Genomic DNA, 22131 nt, shown 5'->3' with positions numbered 1-22131 from the left:
CCTGGCCTTAAAAACCTCTAGGCAACCCATTCTGATGCTTTATCACCCTCCCAGTGAAACAGTTTTTCAGGATATCCAACCTTGATCCCCCCCACACCCTTGCACACTGCAAGTTGAGACTGTTGCTCCTGGTCAGTCAGTCGTCTACTACCACTGAGAGTAGCCTCGCTCCACCCTCTTGGGACCCCCCTTCAGGTAGTTGAAGGCTGCTATCAAATCCTGCCCTCGCAATTCTTTTCTTCTACAGACTAAATAAACCCTGTTCCCTCAGCCTCTGCTCGTAAGTCATGCACCCCAGACCCTAATCATTTTCGCTGCCCTCCACTGGACTCTCTCCAGCTTGTTCACATCCCTTTTGTACTGAGTGGGGTGGGCATAACTAGCTACAATACTCTAGATGTGGCCTCATCAGTGCCGAACAGAGAGGAATAATCACCTCCCATGATCTGTTGGCAATGCTACTACTAATGCAGCCCAATACACCATTAGCCTTCTTGGCTACACGGGCACGCTGTTGACTCATATCCAGCTTCCCATCCACTGGAACCCCGCCCATCTCTTTCTGCAGAATTGCTGTTCAGCTGTTTGGTCCCCAGCCTGCAGCAGTGCATTGGATTCTTCCCTTCTAAGTGCAGGACCCTGCACATGTCCTTGCTGTCCCTCATCCCCCAATTTGTCTAGATCTCATTGGACCCTGTCCCTACCCTCCACAAATACCTTGTGGACAGCACACTGTATAGAGAAGAGATAACAGCTCACCTTGTTAGACCATCTCATACTGATTGGCAGTAATAAATCGGGACAGACAGCATGCCAGCAGCATTCCAATCAGCTGTGGGGGTGGGGAGAGAAAAAAAAATCACACAAGGAGTTGAGTCACTGGGACACATAGTAACTTGGCCGAATGGAATCTCTGGTAACTTTTGTAGAAAATGAAAATGTAAATGTGCTGTTAAAACTCCAATTTTTGCAATTGTGAATACACAGAATTACTACCACTTGCAAGTGCAGCTCTAACCTGAAAAGTGGCACAAAAATTGGAACCTCCTCCTTCGTCGTATCTTCCTCCTGTTTGTAATCAGAGGCCCATCTGCTTACTTTGGCAACAACATATGGTGTCATGACTTTTTAACTCCTGTTTGCAGTCCCTGGCCAGCAAAGCTGAGGGAAAGTGAGTTGAATCCTATTCTGGCACATGTATGCAGCTATTGACTAAATTCTAATAGCAGGGATTCAGTTGGTTAATCACAGAACCATAGGGTTGGAAGGGACCACAAGGGTCATGTAGGCTAACCCCTGCCAAGTGCAGGATTTGTTGTGTCTAAACCATCCAAGACAGATAGCGACCCAGCTGCCCTTTGGAAACCTCCAGTGAAGGAGCTCCCACAACCTCTCTCAGAAGCTTGTGCAATTGTCGTACTGTTTCTACAGTAGGAAGTTTTTCCTGAGATTCAATCTGAATCTGCTCTGCTGTAGTTTGAACTCAGTGCTTCTGGTTCTGTGGCAAAAGGGAACTCTTCTCCATCTGTTCTACAGCAGCTTTTCATGTATCTGAAGACAGCTTTCATAACTGTCCTTAACCTTCTCCTTTCCAGCCTAAACATACCCAGCTCCTTCAGCCATCCCTCTGATCATCTTTGTAGTTCATCGCTGAATCGTTTCCGTGTTCTCTACAGCCTCGCTATACATTGGTGATCAAAATTAAACACAGTGCTCCAGCTGAGGCCTAACTTATGCCAAGCAGAGCGGTCCTCGGACCTTCTGTAACTCGCATGTTAGGCCTCTATTAATGGCACTCAAAACTGCATTTGTTGTTTTGCAGTAGCTTCGCACTGCTGACTCACATTGAGGTTGTGATCTGCCACAACTTCCAGGATCCTTCTCAACAGTGCTGCTGCCAAGTCGGTTTTACCTCCCTCCCAAATTCATGCATTTGTTTTTGTTTCCCGACATGCAGCATGTCTGTAGCACAAAAGTAGTACCTTTGTCTTTGTTCCTTTGTATGTTGTCGTCTATCGCTCCGCTCTCAAATTTATCAAAATCACTTTGAATTTTAGTTCTAACCTCTAAAGTGTTTGTAACCCCTCCCCCAGCTTTGGGTCATCCGCAGACTGTATCAGTGTGTCCTCCATATCAACATCCAGGCTATCCATGAAGAGGTTAAACAACATCAGACCCAGAACAGACTCCTGTGGAGCCCCATAGGCTGTTCATACTAATGAACGACATTGCTGAAAAATATGGAGTATTGACATAGGGATAAAGAAAGGCAGAATTTGACTCGCAGTATCTTTATTACTGCTGAGTCTGAATGATCATAGAGAAAGCAGCTTAACCTCTGTATCCCCGAGTGAGTATGCACAGCAGATACATTTTAACTAACCATATATTCTGACATACACATCTTTATTAAATACAAGTCAGAGTTAAACGTGTTGAAGTGTGGTCCATCTAATTCCACAAACCAGTATTTCACCTTTTAGACAAAAGTTATACAATTTCAAACATAAACGTTAAGTAATGAGAAAATAATGAGCTGTAGATACATGTGGTTCTCACTGGCATGTAGTTCTTCAGCTACTGAGACTTCACTCAACTTTCAGCCTTCATTTTGTTCCTCAAAATTTGCAAAAATAAACCAAACTGTGAGAGTGACAAATTGGAAGAGTATTGGAAATGCATCCCTTGGACAGCATATAGGGGTTTCATAATCTCCTGGTAATTTATTCATTTGATGATCATAATTTATTAATATTTTCCTGTATGTACCAATCACATTAATAACTGTACTTTTCACAGCTACCGTGGTCAACTAGCTCTGGGCATATGAAGACTGTTGCAGCTCATGACAACCTACAGAGATGGAGAGGGCTGTCGCTGCTGAAACTTCCAATTTTTAAAAAATCTTTTGTTCCAAATAATTGGACTGTGGCAGGGCAGTTTGCACTGGAATGGAAAGGGTTAAAATAGCCCTGGGAGAGGGCCGATGCTGGGACCCAATTGGGAGAGGGCTTGTGGCAGCCAATCAGAGGCTGCAGTACTGTATAAAAAGATGACTGGCCAGGAGGAACTCACTCTTGTTCAAGCTCTGGCAGAGAGGGACCTACCTGCTTGCTACCAGCAGGTACCCTGGACAGAGCAGTGCTGGGGGAATGCAAGGTGAGCTGGGGCCTGATAAACCCCAGGCTGATGTCCAGTAGCTGGAGTCCAGACGGGTACTAGGGCTGCAGAGGAGCAGCCAGGGCAGGTCCAACACCCCCTTGCTTATGATGAAGTGGCCAGTTCAGGAGGGAGGTGGGGGACTCAATGCTGAATGGCTGTGGGTAACAGAGGCAAGTACACACACACACACACACACGCACCCTCAACTCCTAGAGCTGGAAGTGACCTTGGGCGATCATCTAGTCCAGTCCCCCACCTGCCTGACAGGACCAAGCACCATCCCTGACATCTAATTGCCCCAATCCCAAGATGGCCTCCTCAAGAATCAAACTGACAACCCTGGGTTTAGTGGGCCAATGTGCAAACCACTGAGCTAGCCCTCCCCTGGTAACAGGGTTCCCCAGGAGGGGAGAATCTCACTGTGGGTGCTGCTGTAGGGCAGTAACCTGAGGCAAGGGGTGATGCTGATGAACGGTGGTGAAGAAACAGGTAACAGCAGGTGAGATACCACCAGGAGACAGCACTCTGAGGCTGGACTGAGCTAATTCCTGGAGTTACCAGCAGGAGACACCATGGCAGTAAGTTACAATCTTTTACCCAGACACACTTTGCCAAAGAGACCGAGTGCAGGTCTCACCCAACACACCCAATATGGTCTCACTACAACCTCCAGCACTTGATCTTTCCAGGTGGGATTTTCACAGTTACCTAGGAGATTGCAAATTAAATGGATTTGGCAATCCAAACCCCCTATTCGGCTTTGGAAACCCCACCCTGCTTCAGCAACTCACCTTCATAGTGCCATAACAATTAAGTATATCTATTTTTAGGCCTGTGTCAAAGGAGGGAGTTTTGGCTGTAGCTCAATCACTCTCTTGGGAGCCTTTCTTCCTTTCAGCAAGTAGCAGCAGTGGTGTCATCCAGCTGTGCATTACATCTCAATTCCTCAGCCACAATGGAGTGATAACAGCATGGCAATTTGTAAAATTCTACTGGGAGTCCCACCACCTTTACCAATTCAAGGGCAGCTGAAGGCTTCTCTTATGTCCCAATGTGACTTTTGTTTTAACTCGGTCTCTCTTTCTGGGAATTGTACATATGTTTCTATCAGGATTATGGAAGCTTTGGCAAAGAACAGAACAAAATTTTCCAAATGGGTTCAGAGTCAGGGCCGTCCCTTCCATTACTTTTTAATGCCTGTGATATTTCTGGTTTTATTTCCTTTTCCTCAGCTGATACACGAGCTGCTTCTCTGCTTTATTATCTTTTTCACTGTAATAACACTAAATAACTCTGATTGTGTGTTCAGACCTATTTATTTTCACTAAACTAATTCCTCCCTGGACTCTAATCAGCTCCTCGCTGATCTTTTATTGGCTAATTTTGTGTGTACATCCAATTTTGCTATTTTTTCTTGGTGCCGTTAGATGGATGTTATTTTCTCCTCAGCAGGACCGTAGCTGTGTCCAAAGTAAGCAAGAGTTGCTATCTGAGAAATCGTTAAATTGCACATATTCATCAAATGCTTTCACAAGGTCTTAGACTACCACTGTGATAGCCTGCAGTGGTCAGCGTGATGCTGGCAAACCAGGTGCCAGTTTATGAAAAGGGGCCTAGGTCTCAACTGAATACTGACAAATGCAAGCTGGACTCACTCTTCTCATCCACAAGTCAGTAGTGCTAAAAGTTATTAGAGCTAGAAGAATGGATTTAGACTGTGTTAAATTCTTTTAAGTGGCTGAATGCATTAATCTCACTTTCCTGCATCCCATGTTATCAGGTAGCATCTAAATATGTGCTTTCTAATTGTAAAATCACCAGACATGGGAAAACCATTAACCAGTGTGAAATACTAGTTTCCAAAAGGAGATGTTGTATTTTGCTCACGAGTAAGGTCCATCAATATAAGATTCATTATTGTGGATCACCAGAGGACAAAAGACTTTGGTTACACTCTGCCACCAATGAAAAGGACTTTCTCCATCAGATGAACCGATAGTTCAGAGATGGTGAATAGGATAAAATCCCTCAGCAATGATGTTTTTTCTCGTTTTGCTGCTTGGACTAAAGGCAAAGTCTTCCTGGCATAAGGAAGAGATCACTAGGGTTTAGCTGTGGTTAGCACTAAGAGCCACATGTCATCTGCTTATTACAGAAGCGTATCGTATGTTTGAAACTTAAAATGGTAACTCATTTGTGTGTTTATCTGCTTTAATCTTCTAAATAATTCTTATTTCCTTTTCCTAGCCAATAAATCTTTAGACAGTTTGTTGGAGAATTGGTGACAAGTATTGTCTTTATGAGATCCAAGGTGCGTATGACCGGGGGAGAAGTTATTGGTCTTTTGGGACTTGGAGTAACCTCCATATATGTGTAATTCTTGCTGTAAGGGATAATCTATCTGAAAGACTGTTCTGCAGTGGCTCAAGAGTGAGAGTAGATTTGATACTTGTCATATCATCAAAAACAGGAAAGCTCACTTTACTGCATGAAAGAAGATAGATGAGGAGTAGTATCTTTTATTGAATCAACATCTGTTGGTGGAAACGACAAGCTACTGAGCTCCACACACCTATTCTTCAGGTCTTCATTTTATTGACTATTCCCCCTGCCATTCTGATCTCACAAGTTAGAAACAGTACTTTTCCTGTAGGCGATGGTGGTATATTGCTAACTGCTCCAGAATGCTGTTGATTGGCAAGCAATCCCTAGGCCTTAATGATGTGAGTACTAGCTGCAAGGGGAAAGCAGGTAGTCTATAATTTCAGGTTTAAAAAAAAAAACAGATACAGAATTTGGGCAGAGATCACTCCTGTAATCATCCCACACCACAATCTTCTTCTTGCATTAGATTTCTGGGATGAAGGGCAGGGCAGAAGGAGGAAATGTCAGTTTAAAGCAGAACTCTGACAAATAATATGCCATTATGCATAGCTGATGTCTGCCAATCATCAGTGAAGTTTATTGCAGTTCTGAGATGGTGAATGCTCTTCCAGGAATGACAGTGTTCAACTTTATAGCACTTCCCAGGACACAGTAATGTGTTTATTTCACTGGGCCATTCACAAGACCAACATGTAAAGAGACAAATTTACTGAAATCCATCCTGTATAAAGCAACAGGTTGGCTTTCCACTGAAATTCAGATTCCATGTGTGTGCACCCTCTGACATCAGGCTATTTATTTCTCTTTCCACTGCCTAAATACCACTTTGTAACTTTAAAGGGGCTTCAGTACCATTACAAATTCCTGTAGTTCACAAAGGTTGGCAGAAAAGTGTCAATAAGAACATAAGAACATAAGAATGGCCATACTGGGTCAGACCAAAGGTCCATCCAGCCCAGCATCCCATCTGCCGACGGTGGCCAATGCCAGGTGCCCCAGAGAAGGAGAACAGAAGACAATGATCAAGTGATTTATCTCCTGCCATCCATCTCCTGCCCTTGTTCTGAAGGCTAGGGCACCATACTTTATCCCTGGCTAATAGCCATTTATGGACCTAACCTGCAAAAATTTATCAAGCTCTTTTTTAAACCCTAATAGAGTCCTGGCCTTCACAGCCTCCTCGGGCAAGGAATTCCACAGGTTGACTGTGCGCTGTGTGAAGAAAAATTTCCTTTTATTAGTTTTGAACCTACTACCCATCAATTTCATTTGGTGTCCCCTAGTTCTTGTATTATGGGAAAAGGTAAATAATTTTTCTATATTCACTTTCTCCACACCATTCATGATTTTATATACCTCTATCATATCGCCCCTCAATCGCCTCTTTTCCAAACTGAAAAGTCCCAGTCTCTCTAGCCTCTCCCCATATGGGACCCATTCCAAGCCCCTAATCATCTTAGTCGCCCTTTTCTGAACCTTTTCTAATGCCAGTATATCTTTTTTGAGGTGAGGAGACCACATCTGCACGCAGTACTCAAGATGTGGGCGTACCATAGTTTTATATAGGGGAAGTATGATATCTTTTGTCTTATTATCGATCCCTTTTTTAATAATTCCTAACATCCTATTTGCCTTACTAACTGCCGCTGCACACTGCGTGGATGTCTTCAGAGAACTATCCACTATAACTCCAAGATCCCTTTCCTGATCTGTCGTAGCTAAATTTGACCCCATCATGTAGTACGTGTAATTTGGGTTATTTTTTCCAACATGCATTACCTTACACTTACCCACATTAAATTTCATTTGCCATTTTGCTGCCCAATCACTCAGTTTGCTGAGATCTTTTTGTAGTTCTTCACAATCCCTTTTGCTTTTGACTGTCCTGAACAACTTGGTGTCATCTGCAAACTTTGCCACCTCACTGCTTACCTCATTTTCTAGATCATTGATGAACAAGTTGAACAGGATCGGTCCCAGGACTGACCCCTGGGGAACACCACTAGTTACCCTCCTCCATTGTGAAAATTTACCATTTATTCCCACCCTTTGTTTTCTGTCTTTTAACCAATTCCCGATCCATGAAAGGATCTTTCCTCCTATCCCATGACCACCTAATTTACACAAAAGCCTTTGGTGTGGGACCGTGTCAAAGGCTTTCTGGAAATCTAGGTATATTATGTCCACTGGGTGCCCCTTGTCCGCATGTTTATTAACCCCTTCAAAGAATTCTAATAGATTAGTTAGACACGACTTCCCTCTGCAGAAACCATGCTGACTTTTGCCCAACAATTCGTGCTCTTCTACGTGCCTTGCGATTTTATTCTTTACTAGTGTTTCTACTAATTTGCCTGGTACTGATGTTAAATCCTTCATATAAGTGAATAGATAGCATTTCTGGATATTAAGATTTGCCCACACATATGGATCTGCTTTTTCCACGATAACAAATGTACTTAAAGAGGGAAGAGCAGGGAAAAAAAACAGACTAGAAAGAAGAATTAAGGATTCTGAGTAAACAATACAAACCACACATGTACTGGGGTAGGACGTTAGAAAGATTTAATTGTCACTTCGGTCAATCCTGGCTGTGCCATTGTAGCCAGACAAAGTCTCCCCCTTACAAGCCAGCTTGCTCGCTGCCCGCCCCCCCCCCACTGAGGAACACACAGGGCACGGAAACGGCTGCTGACAGCACAGTCTTTGATGCCCTCATTGAGGCCCAGATGTGCTAGCTCATCGTGACCCTGAGAAGCAGAAAGTACAGATAAAAGGCTAACAGGCCAAACTGTCAACACGAGATGGGGGGGACCCTCAAGAAATCACCCCAGCTGGCATTGATCAATATGATGCACACACACAACCATCCCAGAAGGAGAAGTGCCCCACCCACACAAAAAGAATGTCCTGTGCTCCTAAATTGCTTATCTCCTGTCTTATAAGTGGAAAGTAAGAAAGAAATGCCCTTGTAACAAACTGGCGTCACAAAGACAGACCAGTACGATCTGGCACCTTAGATAAAGAGAATACGTAACCCAAAAGGGGTATAAAAGGTGGGCCCAGCAGAACTCTAACTTTGAGTGCATTCCACCAACTACCTGCTGGTCGGGTCAGGTGATTGCCTCCCGAGGTCCACAACTGGGGATGCCCAACCTCGTATTCGTCTTTCCGCGGAATTGAGTGACTGATCCGGCTTGGCTACGCTGGTATCGAGAGACACAGAGAGGGTAAGATACACCCATGCTAGGTCTCTGACTTTTTTGTGCACAGCTAAAGAATTAGAGTTCTGTAACTAGATGTCATTGTATCAAGATATTGTGTTAGATGGTAACAGATATCTTTGTATTGGATTGTAACGTAACTTGTTAACACCTGTACTTTGCTAGCATATAAGAAGTAAACAATAGCCTTTTGTAACCACACGCTTATAACTGTAGCTTAATAAACTTGTAACTAGTTAAGCTCTGAGCCTGACTGCTGTTAACCCTTTTGTCACTGCAACACAGCCGGCACAACAAAAAGAACTTTAACCGTTTGCTTACTACAGCCTGGCCATGGGTGAGAGTGCTAGGAGCCGCCTGTTGTAACAGTAAAAAACTGGGTTGTTTAGGACCCAGGGGAGTACCTCACCGCACATTACCCGGCCACTGGCTAACAGCCATCTGGGAGCAATTTGGGGACCATAAACCAGCTAGCCAAAAAATCTTTATAAACCTACCCCATCTTTACAGTCTACTCACACACTATTTACGCACAGAATAACAAATAATAAACCGAGTCAAAACAGCAAGCAAAACAAAAAAACAAAAAAACTGCAACAACCACCACAACCTTCTTTCCCCCACGGCATCTCCACACAGATTCTTTCCTCCTCAAAAAGTCACATTTATTCATCTCCACTCCCACTGCTCCTCATTTTCTCCAAAGTAATATGTCATAGCTCTTATCCACTTCCGACTTCTGAATACTTCCAGTTCTATGGTATCCCAGCATTTTGAATAAGAACATTAATTAGCGTGCCAGTCCCACACTTTCATCCCCTCATTTGAATTTTATCCTGTTCTTTATCCCCTTTTCTCCAGATGTTCTCCTGTTGGTATCAAGCATTCACCTGGGATAATCTTCTGGACTTTCTAGAAGTCGTCTCCAAATTGTTGGGAAACACTGAAAAACTGAAGTCCTTTGTGTTGATGAGTAATTATTCTGGTAGTCAAAAATGATCTGAACATGTACAATTCAATGTGCAGTGGGTTCACATCTCTGCCATGTGGTTTCTAGTCTCATGCCCAAATCTCTATTGCATCTGACCGTGCAACTCTAGCATCTTCCTAGCAGTCTTTGTTTACAAAGAATACACGATGGCTTGTCTTCCATACCGGCTTACAGGAGTGTTATAGGAATTAAGTGATTTGAAGATATAAAATTCTATATTCTGCAAGTATGTCTTGTGTACAGAAATGGGATAGTGATTTCACTTCTCCTTTCAGGATGAATCTCTGGGTCCTTTGTGTTCTCTCATCCTCACAATGTGTCCCTATTTAAGGCAGAAGTACAAACTCAGTCATGTGTTTGACTAACCAGGGACTCAACAGCTGAAACTGACGCTCCACAGCTTTCTCCATCTGGAATGACGCTTCATTTTTAGCAGCTTTCTTTCTCTTGCTGTGTCCTACATCCTCAGTGTTCTGTGCACACAACTTTCCATGCTCTTCTGGAAAGGACTGAGTTTAACAATCACTGTGGCATTAGTTCTTTTGCTTTCACTTGTTTCATCTAAAGAATGTCTATGAAGTTTTCACATCCAGGAGCACTTCTGCCAAACAAAAAAAACACAAAAACCACCCCAAAACCCTGCTCCTCTTCCTGACCAATGTCGATTTACAGTGGTTTCTACTCAACACTTTGCTCTTCTCGGACAGAGAAAGCTGTACACTCAAGTCAGAATGAGGATATTAGCTTTTACAGACCATCCCTTTAAAAGGGGTATTTTATGAATGTATTTTTAAGAATATTTTTTCAGTATTGTCCAATCAAACAGAAGCTCTGCTTTGAGTCCACCGCATTGGCATGGGGCAAGTTGCCATTGCAAACATTTCTTACACTGAAGAAAATATTTTCAGCCACGTTGAGGCCCAGCTTTCCTATCTGTGGGTGCAACTTCTGTATCTAACATGAGCTGTGGGCGCAGACCTGAAGAGTTATGCCTCGACCTGAAACGTAGCCCCAATCAGGTGCAACTACTCACCTTTACGCTAGAAATTAAATTCCAAGTGCAAAAAGATATGTACAAAGTGGACACTGCACTGCACTAGAGGGGATCCAGCCACAGATCCTAAATGAATCAGTACTGTGCACTTTGAAGGACTATTATTAGCATGTGGACTGCAAACTGTCTTGGCATCCTGCAATAAAGCTGGAACAATATGGTATAAAGATGTGCTACAATCCACCTTCTACTTAACGAATCACAATGGTCAGTCCAACATGAAAATGTAGTTCCATGTCCTTTAAACTGTCATTTTTCCGCAGGCAAACTTGCTCTTCTGAAAAGCGATTTGGAGAGTTATGCTTTCCAGCATGTGGGGATCATTTTCATGAAGAGCACCTGCTAAGCAGGAGTTATTCCAGCTGAAAAAAAATCAGTCTCAGACTTCGATTCCAGAAACAATTTCCTTTTAGTGATATTGTTTTGGCCTCAACAAGAAAAGACTGCGCTTCCCAACTGCACAGGCGTGGTCAGTCCCAAAGCCGCTTTTCAGACACTAAGGGTGACTGAGAAATCATGCCAGAGCAACAGACACATCAACTGCTTCCTCTTCTGAGAAGAGGCATATTCCTTGTCAAGGCCTAACAAATTACACAAGGGAAAGGTTAGCACATCATGCTCTATTGCAGAAGAGCAAACTAGTGCAACTACCCTCTTACCTCATTAAAACTCATCTAAATGGAAGCAGTGACACCTCCCTAAGCATCTCTGCCTGCTGAGTTACTTGTAACCATGCTTAATCTGAAATCAGTCTAAGGATTCTAGTCGTATACAGGATGAAGCAAAATGGATAAGTAAATGATAACGAATTGTATTACATTCTTCACACGTTAGACTATATTCAGTTGTCTGCTCCACGGGGGTAGGGGCTAAACAAGGTAGGGAGTAGGGTGACCAGCTGTCCCGTATTGGACAGGACGCTCCCATATTTGGGACGCCAAAAAGGCGTCTCAACTTATTTTTTTTAAAAGGGATGAACTGTCGTGTATTTAGGCCCTCAGAGGCTGGGGCTGGGGGCAGGAGCGTCCACGGACACTGCTTCCCCGGGGCTCCAGGCTGGGAGCGCCTGCAGCTGCTGCTTCTCCAGGCCTGGGCGGGGGGGGGAGTGCCAGCTCCCCAGGCCTTGGTGCGGCCAAGATGAACCCCCCATACCTGGGAGAGGGAGATGTGGTCTCCCTACTAGGGAGTCTCTTCACATGCAAACTGGCCAGGCAGCATCTTTTCACAGTGCAGAAGCGTGGGCTGGCAAGTATCCCTTAAGGAGTGCAGCCCCTGCCCCCATCCATCTAGCTGGGGGGATACTGGCACCAGCAGCACTTCAGGGTGCACTTTGCACTTGCTCAGAGCAGCAGCAAAGGGCATTTCACATTGTGCTGCCTGCAACCTGCCACAGTAAACCCTGCCTGTGATGTGCCAGCATGATTCTCACTGGTCTGCGTCTCTCTTGTTCTTTGCTGCACTGTCCCATTCTATCAGAGACAAAATTTAGGCCATAAATTATGGGCTGTCAGTAGTAAATATCCAGATGGAGGTCAAAAATTATTTTGTTAGCCTTTAAAGTGCTACCTGACTGCTGGTTTGGTTTTCTTTTCGTTCATCTTCTTTCTTTATTCTCCTCCCAGCTGCGAACAACTTCCAGCCAAGTTAGAATGTCACATGTAAAAATACAGAATGTACTATAGCTTCAGTAAAGATGGGACTAGACTAAGGTGGTTTGATGATTTATCCTTGGTACCCTCTTAGATAGGAAATATCCAGCAATTTGTCTTAACTGTGTATGGGTGAATGATCCAACATGTTACCTCCTCAAACTCTTTCAGATGGACTTTTTTAAAGACATCTGCATCGAACACAATTCTTACTATCTAAAAACAGATAAAGAGGTACAGAGAGCACTATAACAGTGTGATCAAGCCTGTCTCTAAATTCTTCAGCATAACTGCTTCCAAGTACTGAAGAAAGCTGTAAGCAGATCCATTGTCCACAACAGACCCAGCCTCACACAGCCTGTAGTATATGGATTGGAGCAAGGCTTCTGACTGACAAGGTTAGGAACAAGAATGGCAGCTAATGCCAGTTGTCAAGAAGTGGAATACAGTATTAAAAAGTTAATGGTATCACAGCTTTTGGCTAACAAAGTTCCAAATGGGAGGGTTTGTGGTGCATCTGTATGAAGGACAAGCCAATTATTTGAGACGGTTTGGGTACGACTGACCATCAGCGCTGAGTGCAGTACCAAAGCATCAGGTTTCCTCACACCAACAAGACTCAGACGAGAAAATGCTAGCAAACCCACCAGGGCCTTCTGGCGACAAAGAACAGATGTTAATGTCCAAGGTAGAGTAGTCAGCCAGAAGCCTTGATCCAAACCATAAAGTTCAGGCTATGCGAGGTTGGGTTTGTGTGGATAATGTATCTGCTAACAGCTTTCCTCCATACACAGAAGCAGTTATACTGAAGCATTTAAAGACAGGCTTGGCTTAGCAAAGCAGGGAAACTTGTTAGAGACTTGCCTCAAAAAAACCACCCCAGAAATATTGCCCAATACAACAATATTCTAAACTAAATAAAACTAAAATAACGCTTAAAATACTGAAAGTGAAAAGAACGGTACAGCATAGAGAATTCATTTTCCTCAACCAAAAGGTGTAGCTGTGTGTAAGTAACTTCTAAGTTCGCACCCCCTGTTCTAACAAAATCTGTTCACACTGCTGAACCTCTATGATGGACGGTCATACTCCTTGTTACAATTAGCCACAGAATGAACGGATGTGCCTGTCAAGCAAAGAAAACAACAAGGGGATATTCTGAAGTAAACTACAGTAAAAGCATCAGCGTGCTGCTGGTGGTGTACCAGATGAGAATATTGTCTTGACTTGCAGCACACTGACTGAATTCATGTGCTTTAAGGTGAAGCAGAATGAACTCATTTGGCACCACACATGTGCAAAGCACTGTGTAAATATTTTCAAATATGGTGCCTCATGCCATCAGGTTAACACTTCTCAAAGGCCTGGTCCTGGATTTTTAACACTAAGAGATCAAAGCCAATGCCAGCCAACTTTCAAGTGTGGAGTTCACAGTCAAGCTGTTTTGGGTCTAGAAGATAGAAGGCGAATATTTGCTCCTTATGGAAGTGGTTTAATCCCAGGAATGTGCATGCACTTCACTATCTTTTTTGAAAATTGTTTGGCTTTGGGATTCTACATGTGGTTTTCTTTCTCCTAATTCTTTGCATTTCAAGGGGATTCTCACTATTGCAAGACAAGTGACAACTACAAAGGAGATTCTGTGGCAGATGCTGGTTGTATTCCTGGTTTTTACTGGCGTAAGGGCCATAAGCAGCTTCCATCACTTGAAACAGTCCATTGGGTTCTTTTAACTAAGCAAGTAGCTAGTCAGAGTTTGAGGCTCTATTGCCAGCTGGAAATAGTAATCAACTGAGTCTGGTATTTGATGCAATCTTATTTACAAGGCACATACAGAATTCTACTTCTCTCAGTCAGTGGCACCGACGGCAACGCAGGGCCCAGGGAAAGGTGTCAGGGCAGAGGGGAGGGAGCAGCTTGGTGCCTCAGCAGGTGCAGGGCCAAGAGCAGTTAGCTCTCAGCAGCAGCAGCTAGAGCTTCAGATGGCTTTGAAATGCCAGGCCCGGGGGGCAACTGCCCTCTTTCACACACACCCGCCCCCTGCCTTACGGGCAGGCCTGCTCTCAGTGCAGAAGAAACCAAGAACAAAATGAGCAGTTTCTTAGCGTACAGCCCCAAGCCTCTAGTCAATATGAGACTCAAAAGCCCTCTAGATTTTTATGGGGTCACATTGTAGTTACGGGTAACTGCTTTGCTTTCTTGTCTCTCCCATTTCCTTTTTTGTGTCATCTCCTCTGTTTCTAAGTGATCTCTACACACAAATGCCCTTCCCAAAACAGTACACAGTCAAAAACTCGTGGGCAGCTTCACATGCACTTTTTGTCTTAGGTGTGAGCTCATGCTCACAGTTACGTTTACTGAAGGCTAAATTTACACCTATCAATCTCAAAAGGGTTATAACTCAGCCCAAAGCTTCAGCCAGCTCACAGCAATAAGTTAGAGGTGTCACTATGCGTCTTTGACTGATGTCAAGGTCAAGGTAGTTTGAAAGTCAGGGAGCCATAGCCAGCTTCCTAGTGTTCCCTGAACCCTCGGCATGCCAAAACATATCACAAAACAGCGTGGCTTTTAGACTGTGGTTTTGGCATCTTTCCCCTTACATCGGTGCCACTGTTTGTAGCTAGGGAAACTGAACTCCTACATTGATTTCAGGGGCCTCTCTGCAAAAATCAAAGGGTTTTTTCATTTAGAAAAGTTAACAGTATAAGCAGAGTTTAAACAATTAGTTGTCTCTCACCCTGAACTTTTTTTCTTTTTACAGAGAAGCTGAAAGATGCAAATAGCGCATGTCACCAAATAAAAACAACACAGTTCTTCAAACAGCCAGGCTAAATTTGTTACTTTAAACATCTTTGAATTTTATAACAAGATCTTTAAGAAAGACTGAAGAGTGAAAAGCCTATCAAACAAATGGATCAGCTATTTGGCTTTTGAGTAGTTTATGCTTCCTTTTTAAAACAATGCTTTATTGGGTTAACCTCTGTTTGACCCAAGAGAGGGACAAGTTATTTTCCTTGAGCTAGTCAGTACTTGAATCATAACTGCATATTCCCAAGGAGAAACTTCATTTAAGTTGGAAAAAAAAAAATCAATCAACAGATGACCAAAGGACTAATGAGCATTCTGAGCTTTGTCCCTTATTATCCTTCCCTGAAGCCAGGGGAAGAGAGAAAACCCACCAGTTTATGCAGTATTAACAGTGACTTTTTTGTTAAAAAAAAAAGGGGGGGGGGGTTGGGATCCAGTACTCAGCTGGCTCCCCACCCTCCCACGCCAAGCCAATCCCATGGCTCGGGCTGCCGAGGTGCTGGTACTCAGTACTGGCAAAAAATAAGCACTGAGTATAAGTATATACCTGTGAGAATGCAATTCCAAAAGCCACTCCAGCTATGATTCCCATATTTGTCTCCATAAAACTGGTCACCAGATCATAGCAGCCCTGAAAAACAAAGACAAACAATCACTTTTGGTACGTGTGGCCCCCTTCCCCCACTTCACTGGGCTTCAGTTAGAAATTGAGTCTTTTATCATGACTTCCTACAACATTTTAACTTATTTTAGGCAATAACAATTCATGGTAAGTGACGAGTGTACCCAGTAATGCTGAAGACAGGTGCAATATATTTTAGAAACAAATTTGCTAGAATGGGAAAGAAGCCCAGTGAAATGCTGTAATAAATAAGACGCTGCTGCAATATTAAGGATAACCTTTTGCTGATTTTATTTAAAGCGAGGCCGCAATAGAGTTGATCTGAAAACAATGCAGTGTCCGACAAGAAACAGGTAGTAAAACTTAACTGCGCTGGTGGCGATGATTTGGGAATGGATCTGTACAATTTACGAACTGTGTGCTAGATTATGAACGCTTACAAGTACACAGCAGGAGATGATCCACAGCATGGGCACGAGTGGCTTGTGTCAGCTGACTGGGGCTCACAGAGTTTGGATTAAAGGGCTAAAAATAGCAATGCATGTGATGGTGGGTCCACTCGGAGCCTGCGATCCAAAATGCAAAAATGGGGGAATGAACCTCACAGCCTGGGCTCAAGCCCGAATTTGAATGTCCACATGGCTATTTTTAGCCCTTCAGATCAAGTGCCACAAGTCCAAGTCAACGACCCAGGTTCTGACACTTGGCATGGCGGGTTTTTTATTGCACTGTGGATGTAACCTACATGCTTGCATCAGGCTCACAACTCTATTTTAAATGTCTAGTCATTTGCCTTCTTCCGGGGCTGTCTGCATCCACCTTGGATTGTGATCCCAAAAGCTGGTGGCAAAAGAACAGTACAGGAAAGTTGAGTAAGAGGCAAAACTGCTGGAAAACTATTTGCTATTCTAGACTGACTGGTCCTTATGGAGCAGAACTGGTATAGGAGGGAAAGTCACCTTGGCAGCAAAATAACCTGGTAGGGACTGTTGTCGACATGGGGAAGCTGGCACAGGTGTTACTTGATACCAGGGAGGAACGTTTAAAGAAGGGCAGCAGATGGTCTGCTCAGTTGGGAGGGGGCATCTTCTCCAGTTCAGGACGGAGAAGCAAAACACTACGTATCACCTCCTGAAGCAAGGAGCTCCCTGCCTGCCTGCCCTGGATAACTCAACACACAGCCTTTAGAACTGGGAGAAGGCAGAGGATGTGTGTGCATAGGCTGTGCTTCTCTGGAACATGCTTTGGAGATCTCTCTCTCTCTCCCCCACAATATATTTTTTTCTCAAATTATTTTTTTTCAAAAATACATTTGCAATTAGCTTTTCCAGTTTCCAGGCGGTTAAGGGAATCCAAGACATTGACTGAAAACCACAGGAACAAACAGATACTGACCCCACCAAGTCAAACACAAAACAGCCTATTTCCCCTCCCTGCCAAACTCAGCAAGCACTTGTGCTCCGACTGAGGCCAGTCAAAGCAGTACTTTGGTGTGGATGCAGTATCTGTCTACAGGAGGCTGAGAAAAGAGTGGAATTTTATTTGACTCCACTTTCTCAATTTTAACTTCAGGATTGCCTGTGTAATATTAGCACCGACTCTGTGGGCGCTCCACTGATTAAGCACCCACAGAAAAAAAATGGAGGTGCTGAGCACCCACCAGTCACTGTGGCTATGGCCCAGGGTCTGGCGAGGGATCACAGCAGCTGGCAGGAGGTGCTCAGGAGGGCCTCAGTAGTGGAAAGGAGCAACTGGTGGGTGGGAGGGTCTCTGGGGAGGGTGTAAAGCAGGAACAGGCAGATACCGAGCAAGGATGGATCCTTAAGAGAAGTGCTGGACAGAGCCAAGGTAGAGCACAAATAAGTCAGAGCCTGTGCTGCATGATGAGTTTATTCATCATAGGAGATGTGAGTGCATATACAGGCTCCAATCCCACAAACTCTTAAGCATGTTCTTAGACAGGGCCTTATACTGCACACTAGTGGTCAGAAGAAGAAAATGCCCTTTGTTAAATGTAGGCCATTCATGACCTATATTACAAGATTTTTTTTGAACCTCTTTTGTAATATTACATACAGTGTTTTTTTAATCATCAGAGCAATGAAGTGGGAGCTAAAGTTACTATTAACTTCAGACCAGGGCATCCATAAGTCAGTTATGAGCTGTTTCAGCATATATATTAATCCCTAATTACATCCTGCAACATTATGCTCTCTATACATTATGTCAAGCTTACTCATTTAACGTTATCAAGCAACTATGGTTGTACAAGCCTGAGTATCTATGAAATGAAGATAGATATTTCAACGCATTCTTTCATTCTGCCAAAACACAGCTTACTACTTTTCTAGCCTTTCCCAAAGGTTCTCAGACCGAATAGTCTGCACAAGTTGCGGTAAATGACAAAGTCTCACTTGTTAAAAAGATCACCTTCAAAAGATAACTTTATTCACTCACCTCACTTGTAGAATGCTTTACCAGGACACCCAAATTTACTGTTTCTGGCAATTTACTGTCTGATTATGATTTAAGTGCTCAGTCCTTATTGTGCATACTCATAACTGATCCACCCTCAAGAGTGGTGCAGACATAATTTTTCAGGTATGCATAATAATGTACACAGCTATTGGTAGGAGAGGGGTGAATACATATTTAGCTAGTTGCACTTCATTTGGATCCCTATTCCTGTTCCTTTATTAATATTTTAGAGAAAAATAATTCTTAGAATTTGTTCGTGAAGCACTTTGGTTAGTGAACCCTAATTGACATCACAGAGTTAGATATTAGCCTCCTTCAGTAGATGAGGAGCTAGACACAGGGAGATTTAGAGCTAGGGTCACATGGTAGCACCTCACCTAACTTCTAGGTGCTAAGAAAAATATCACTGGGTTTCCAAAGTCCAAATTAGACACACAGGTTTCCTGTAGAACGACTGGGGAGAGATGTGCGCCTCAGAGTTGGATGGCATAGGCTAACATGCTGGGTGGGAAGCAACCTAAGTCAAACAACACTAGGGTATCCGAAGCCCCACCCTTCTGAGGGCGTTTAGTGTCTAAATCCAGACTGCAAGGGAGGTGCCTCCTGCTGTTTCGGGTTTTCAATTGCTAATCCTTTCTTAGCATCAGGCACTTACAAGAAGGTACTTTTTGCAAGAAGCTGTGGGATGCAGTGAACCTCCCTCATAACTTTCAGCTCAGTGGTTAGAGCAGTCACCTGAGATGAGGGAAACAACTGGTTCAAAGTTTTCCTTCACCTCAGTGGGAGCACGGAGTTGAACAGAGATCTGCCACCTCTCAGGTAAGTTTCCTGACTACAGGGCTCTAGGGTAGCCTGAGGTGGGGCTCACAGAACATCTCCTGTTGGAGCTGTTCCACTGTGCATAGACTGTGAAGTGACTTAGTTTCACACAAAAGGAGCACAGGCAAGCACAAGCACGAGCCCGATTCCACAGCCTGGCAGAGCACTTCCCTGGGAGGTGAGATGCACTGGGTCCTGTTCTCCTGCTCCAACGAATTTTTTTAATGATTTATTCATAGTGGAACAAGAGACAAGGGAGAGTAACATCTAGATAGCCTGTATCCCCACGGCACAGCGCTCACCTGACAGACGGCAGATTCCTGTTCAAATCCCTTCTCCGCTCCCTCCACCCCCACCCAAGGTGGTAAGAGGACTTGAAGGCCAGTACCCTAAACACAGGGCTCACCATTATGAGGGAGGTGGTTTTCTCCCTTCACCCGGCTGCTTTGCAGGCATCAGCCTGCAGAGCCCAATCCGGAAATGAGCTTAGAGCATCTGTACTGGATTGAAACCCACAGGTGAGTTAGGCAGAGGAAGATGCATCATTCCTTCATCAACTGCTCTGTAGCTTACATGTCCAGAGGCCTAGAGTGAGACTGCAAAGCACATGTCTAGATGCAGAAACATAAGCACCTAAAGAAATTTTACTGCAAAATTTCAGGCATTAGGAGAACTTAGATACCTACATGGTTTGAAAACAGCTGGATAGTAGCTCTGCGAATCCCAGTGGAGTCTGATTCTGGAATCTCAGTACCTCAAGCCACAGTTACATGCTTAGGTCGTTTTTTGAATCTGGTCCTACATGACTTCCCAAAGATAGTTAGTTAAGAAGGCTTTGCTGGAAGGTACTGTTTTTAAATCATGGTGCTGTTCCTTTCCAATGATAATTTCAGATATCTCAGCTTTGTCCAGAGCAAAAATGTAAATTAATGCAAGGTCAGATTGTGATTAGGGGGAGGTTGCCAAGGTTCTCTATTTATCTAGCCAGCCAAGCACTTCATCCACACAAAAGCTGCAAAACTTCCCTGCACCTTCTCCTACAGTGACAATGCTGGTTCAGAAGCATCAAGCTCCTCATTAGAATTCCAGAGGTACCTGGTAAGTGGACCAGTGAGGCCAAGGCTACAGGTCCATCCATCCCCTAGTAGCTACACAAAAAGGAAAGTACACTCTGAAGCCTGGGAGATGGAAGAGGAGGTCAACTGTGGCAGAGTCCCTGGCTCCCAAGTGTGCTTCCAAGCAGAAATTCTGGCTAACTCAGGTCAGGTTTACACGACAAATGCTGCATCAGTGCAGCTGCAGCACTGTTGTGCTTCGGCAAAGATGCTCTAAGTTGACTGGAAAGAGCTGTCCCATCAGCTTAGTTATCCCAGGTCCGTGACAGATGTAGCTATGTTGGTAGGAGTTTATGGTTCTCAGGAACACGGAGTTTTCATACCTCTGAGGGTAGGTCTACACAGCAAAGTTATTTAGAAATTACAACCATTATTTCAAAATAACTATCCTAGCATCTACACAACACAACTGCTATTTTGAAGTAATTTTGAAATAGCAGTTGTCTTATTTAGAAATTGGTAAACCTCATTCTACGAGGAATTGTACTTATTTCTAAATAGGTACCGCTCAGCGGAATAGAGCCTACTGTAAAATAAGCCATATTGCACCCAATGGTTCTATTTCAAAATAGGCTGTGTGTGTGTGGATGCTGTATTTGGAAACGGCTAAGTGCTATTTTGAAATGCTTTTTTGTGAGTAGCAGCCTTATTTTGAAATAAGCTATTCCACAATAGCTCTTCCGGAACAGCTTATTTTGGCATAAAGCTGCTGTGTAGACGTACCCTGACTGATGTAGTTATACCAAAGTAAGTGTGTGTAGTGCAGACCTGGCCTCAGCCAGAATTCCACCCAGGGACTCCAGCTGCAGCCCAGCCCCACTGCGTCTTCCCCTCCTCCCCTGCTACACAAAGGGAAATCTGGCACTAATTAACTCGTGTAAATTAATGTCTTTGCAAATCCTTTAAACTCAGCCAAAACAGCAACATTATGTTGATAGCAATTATTTCAAGTTTCACAATAGACTGACATCATCCCTGTTCCAAATCCATTAACACTGATTGGCTCACATTAGACTACTATGACTGCAGGATAGGTTAGCGGAAGCTAATCCGTATTATCCTCTTCTTGGTACGTACTGGAAAAACATTCTATTTGACTGCTTGACAATGGCAGCGTCCTAAATGTGACCTCAATCACCATTTCCAAGTCCTTGACGGACAGGCAGCTGGGTTACAATACCAGCTGAAAAGGATTAAACCAGAACACAACCGTTTCTGCATTTTTTGCTTATATACCAATAATTTGTTGTATTGACAATAACACTGGAAATGAATAAACATGCGAGGGCAAATTCATCTCTGCAGTAACCACTAAAGACAATAGAATTTATATCAAGGTTTAATTTGGCCTCAGGATTATTTATGAACAATTTGTTTCCTTTCCTGCAAATCTTATGCACAAAGGCAAGAGAAAATAAATTCTGTGCCAGCAAAGAACGTCTCTTCGCACAACACGGTGTTAGCTGTGTATTTTCTATGTGTTGTTTTGCTTCCCTTTTCCCCTTTCCTTCACGTTTTCTGCATTTTTATTCTATTATTAATTTATTTGTTTTGTTTTCTCACGCCCTCTCTACAGAGTGCTCTCTCAATCTCCTTTTTGAGGTTGGGGAGGGGTCAATTTTAGCTCCATCCTGCCTGCAGCAGTATGAATCCAATGAGATTAGAAGTGGCATGGCAAACATTTCACTACCCCACAATGCTCTGTGTCAATCATTCGCTATTTTGTGCATTTGGGCTGTTAGCGTCCCATGCCTGAAAATACTGACAGAAGAGCCAGTGGGGGAGGGGGAAACGTGAGAAGGAGAACTGCTGATTGACATAAGTATC

The 22131-nt window shown here is 43.7% G+C and overlaps 1 protein-coding gene across 2 annotated transcripts in view; it reads right to left on the bottom strand.

The window, feature by feature from the left end:
* TSPAN7 (tetraspanin 7) overlaps nucleotides 1-22131 on the bottom strand; it is a 159836-nt gene that overhangs the window by 1460 nt on the left and 136245 nt on the right. For both annotated transcript variants that reach the window (XM_074994798.1, XM_074994807.1), the window contains exons 6-7: nucleotides 15818-15901; nucleotides 760-832 (exon numbers count right to left, since the gene is read on the bottom strand). In XM_074994798.1, coding sequence (XP_074850899.1) covers nucleotides 764-832; nucleotides 15818-15901 — 153 coding nt within the window. In that variant the 3' untranslated portion in view covers nucleotides 760-763. The remainder of the gene's footprint in view (nucleotides 1-759; nucleotides 833-15817; nucleotides 15902-22131) is intronic.

Source organism: Carettochelys insculpta, chromosome 1 (genome assembly GCF_033958435.1).
Source record: "Carettochelys insculpta isolate YL-2023 chromosome 1, ASM3395843v1, whole genome shotgun sequence".
In the NCBI taxonomy this organism is placed as follows: Eukaryota; Metazoa; Chordata; order Testudines; family Carettochelyidae; genus Carettochelys; species Carettochelys insculpta.
This window is presented reverse-complemented; position numbering and strand designations above follow the sequence as displayed.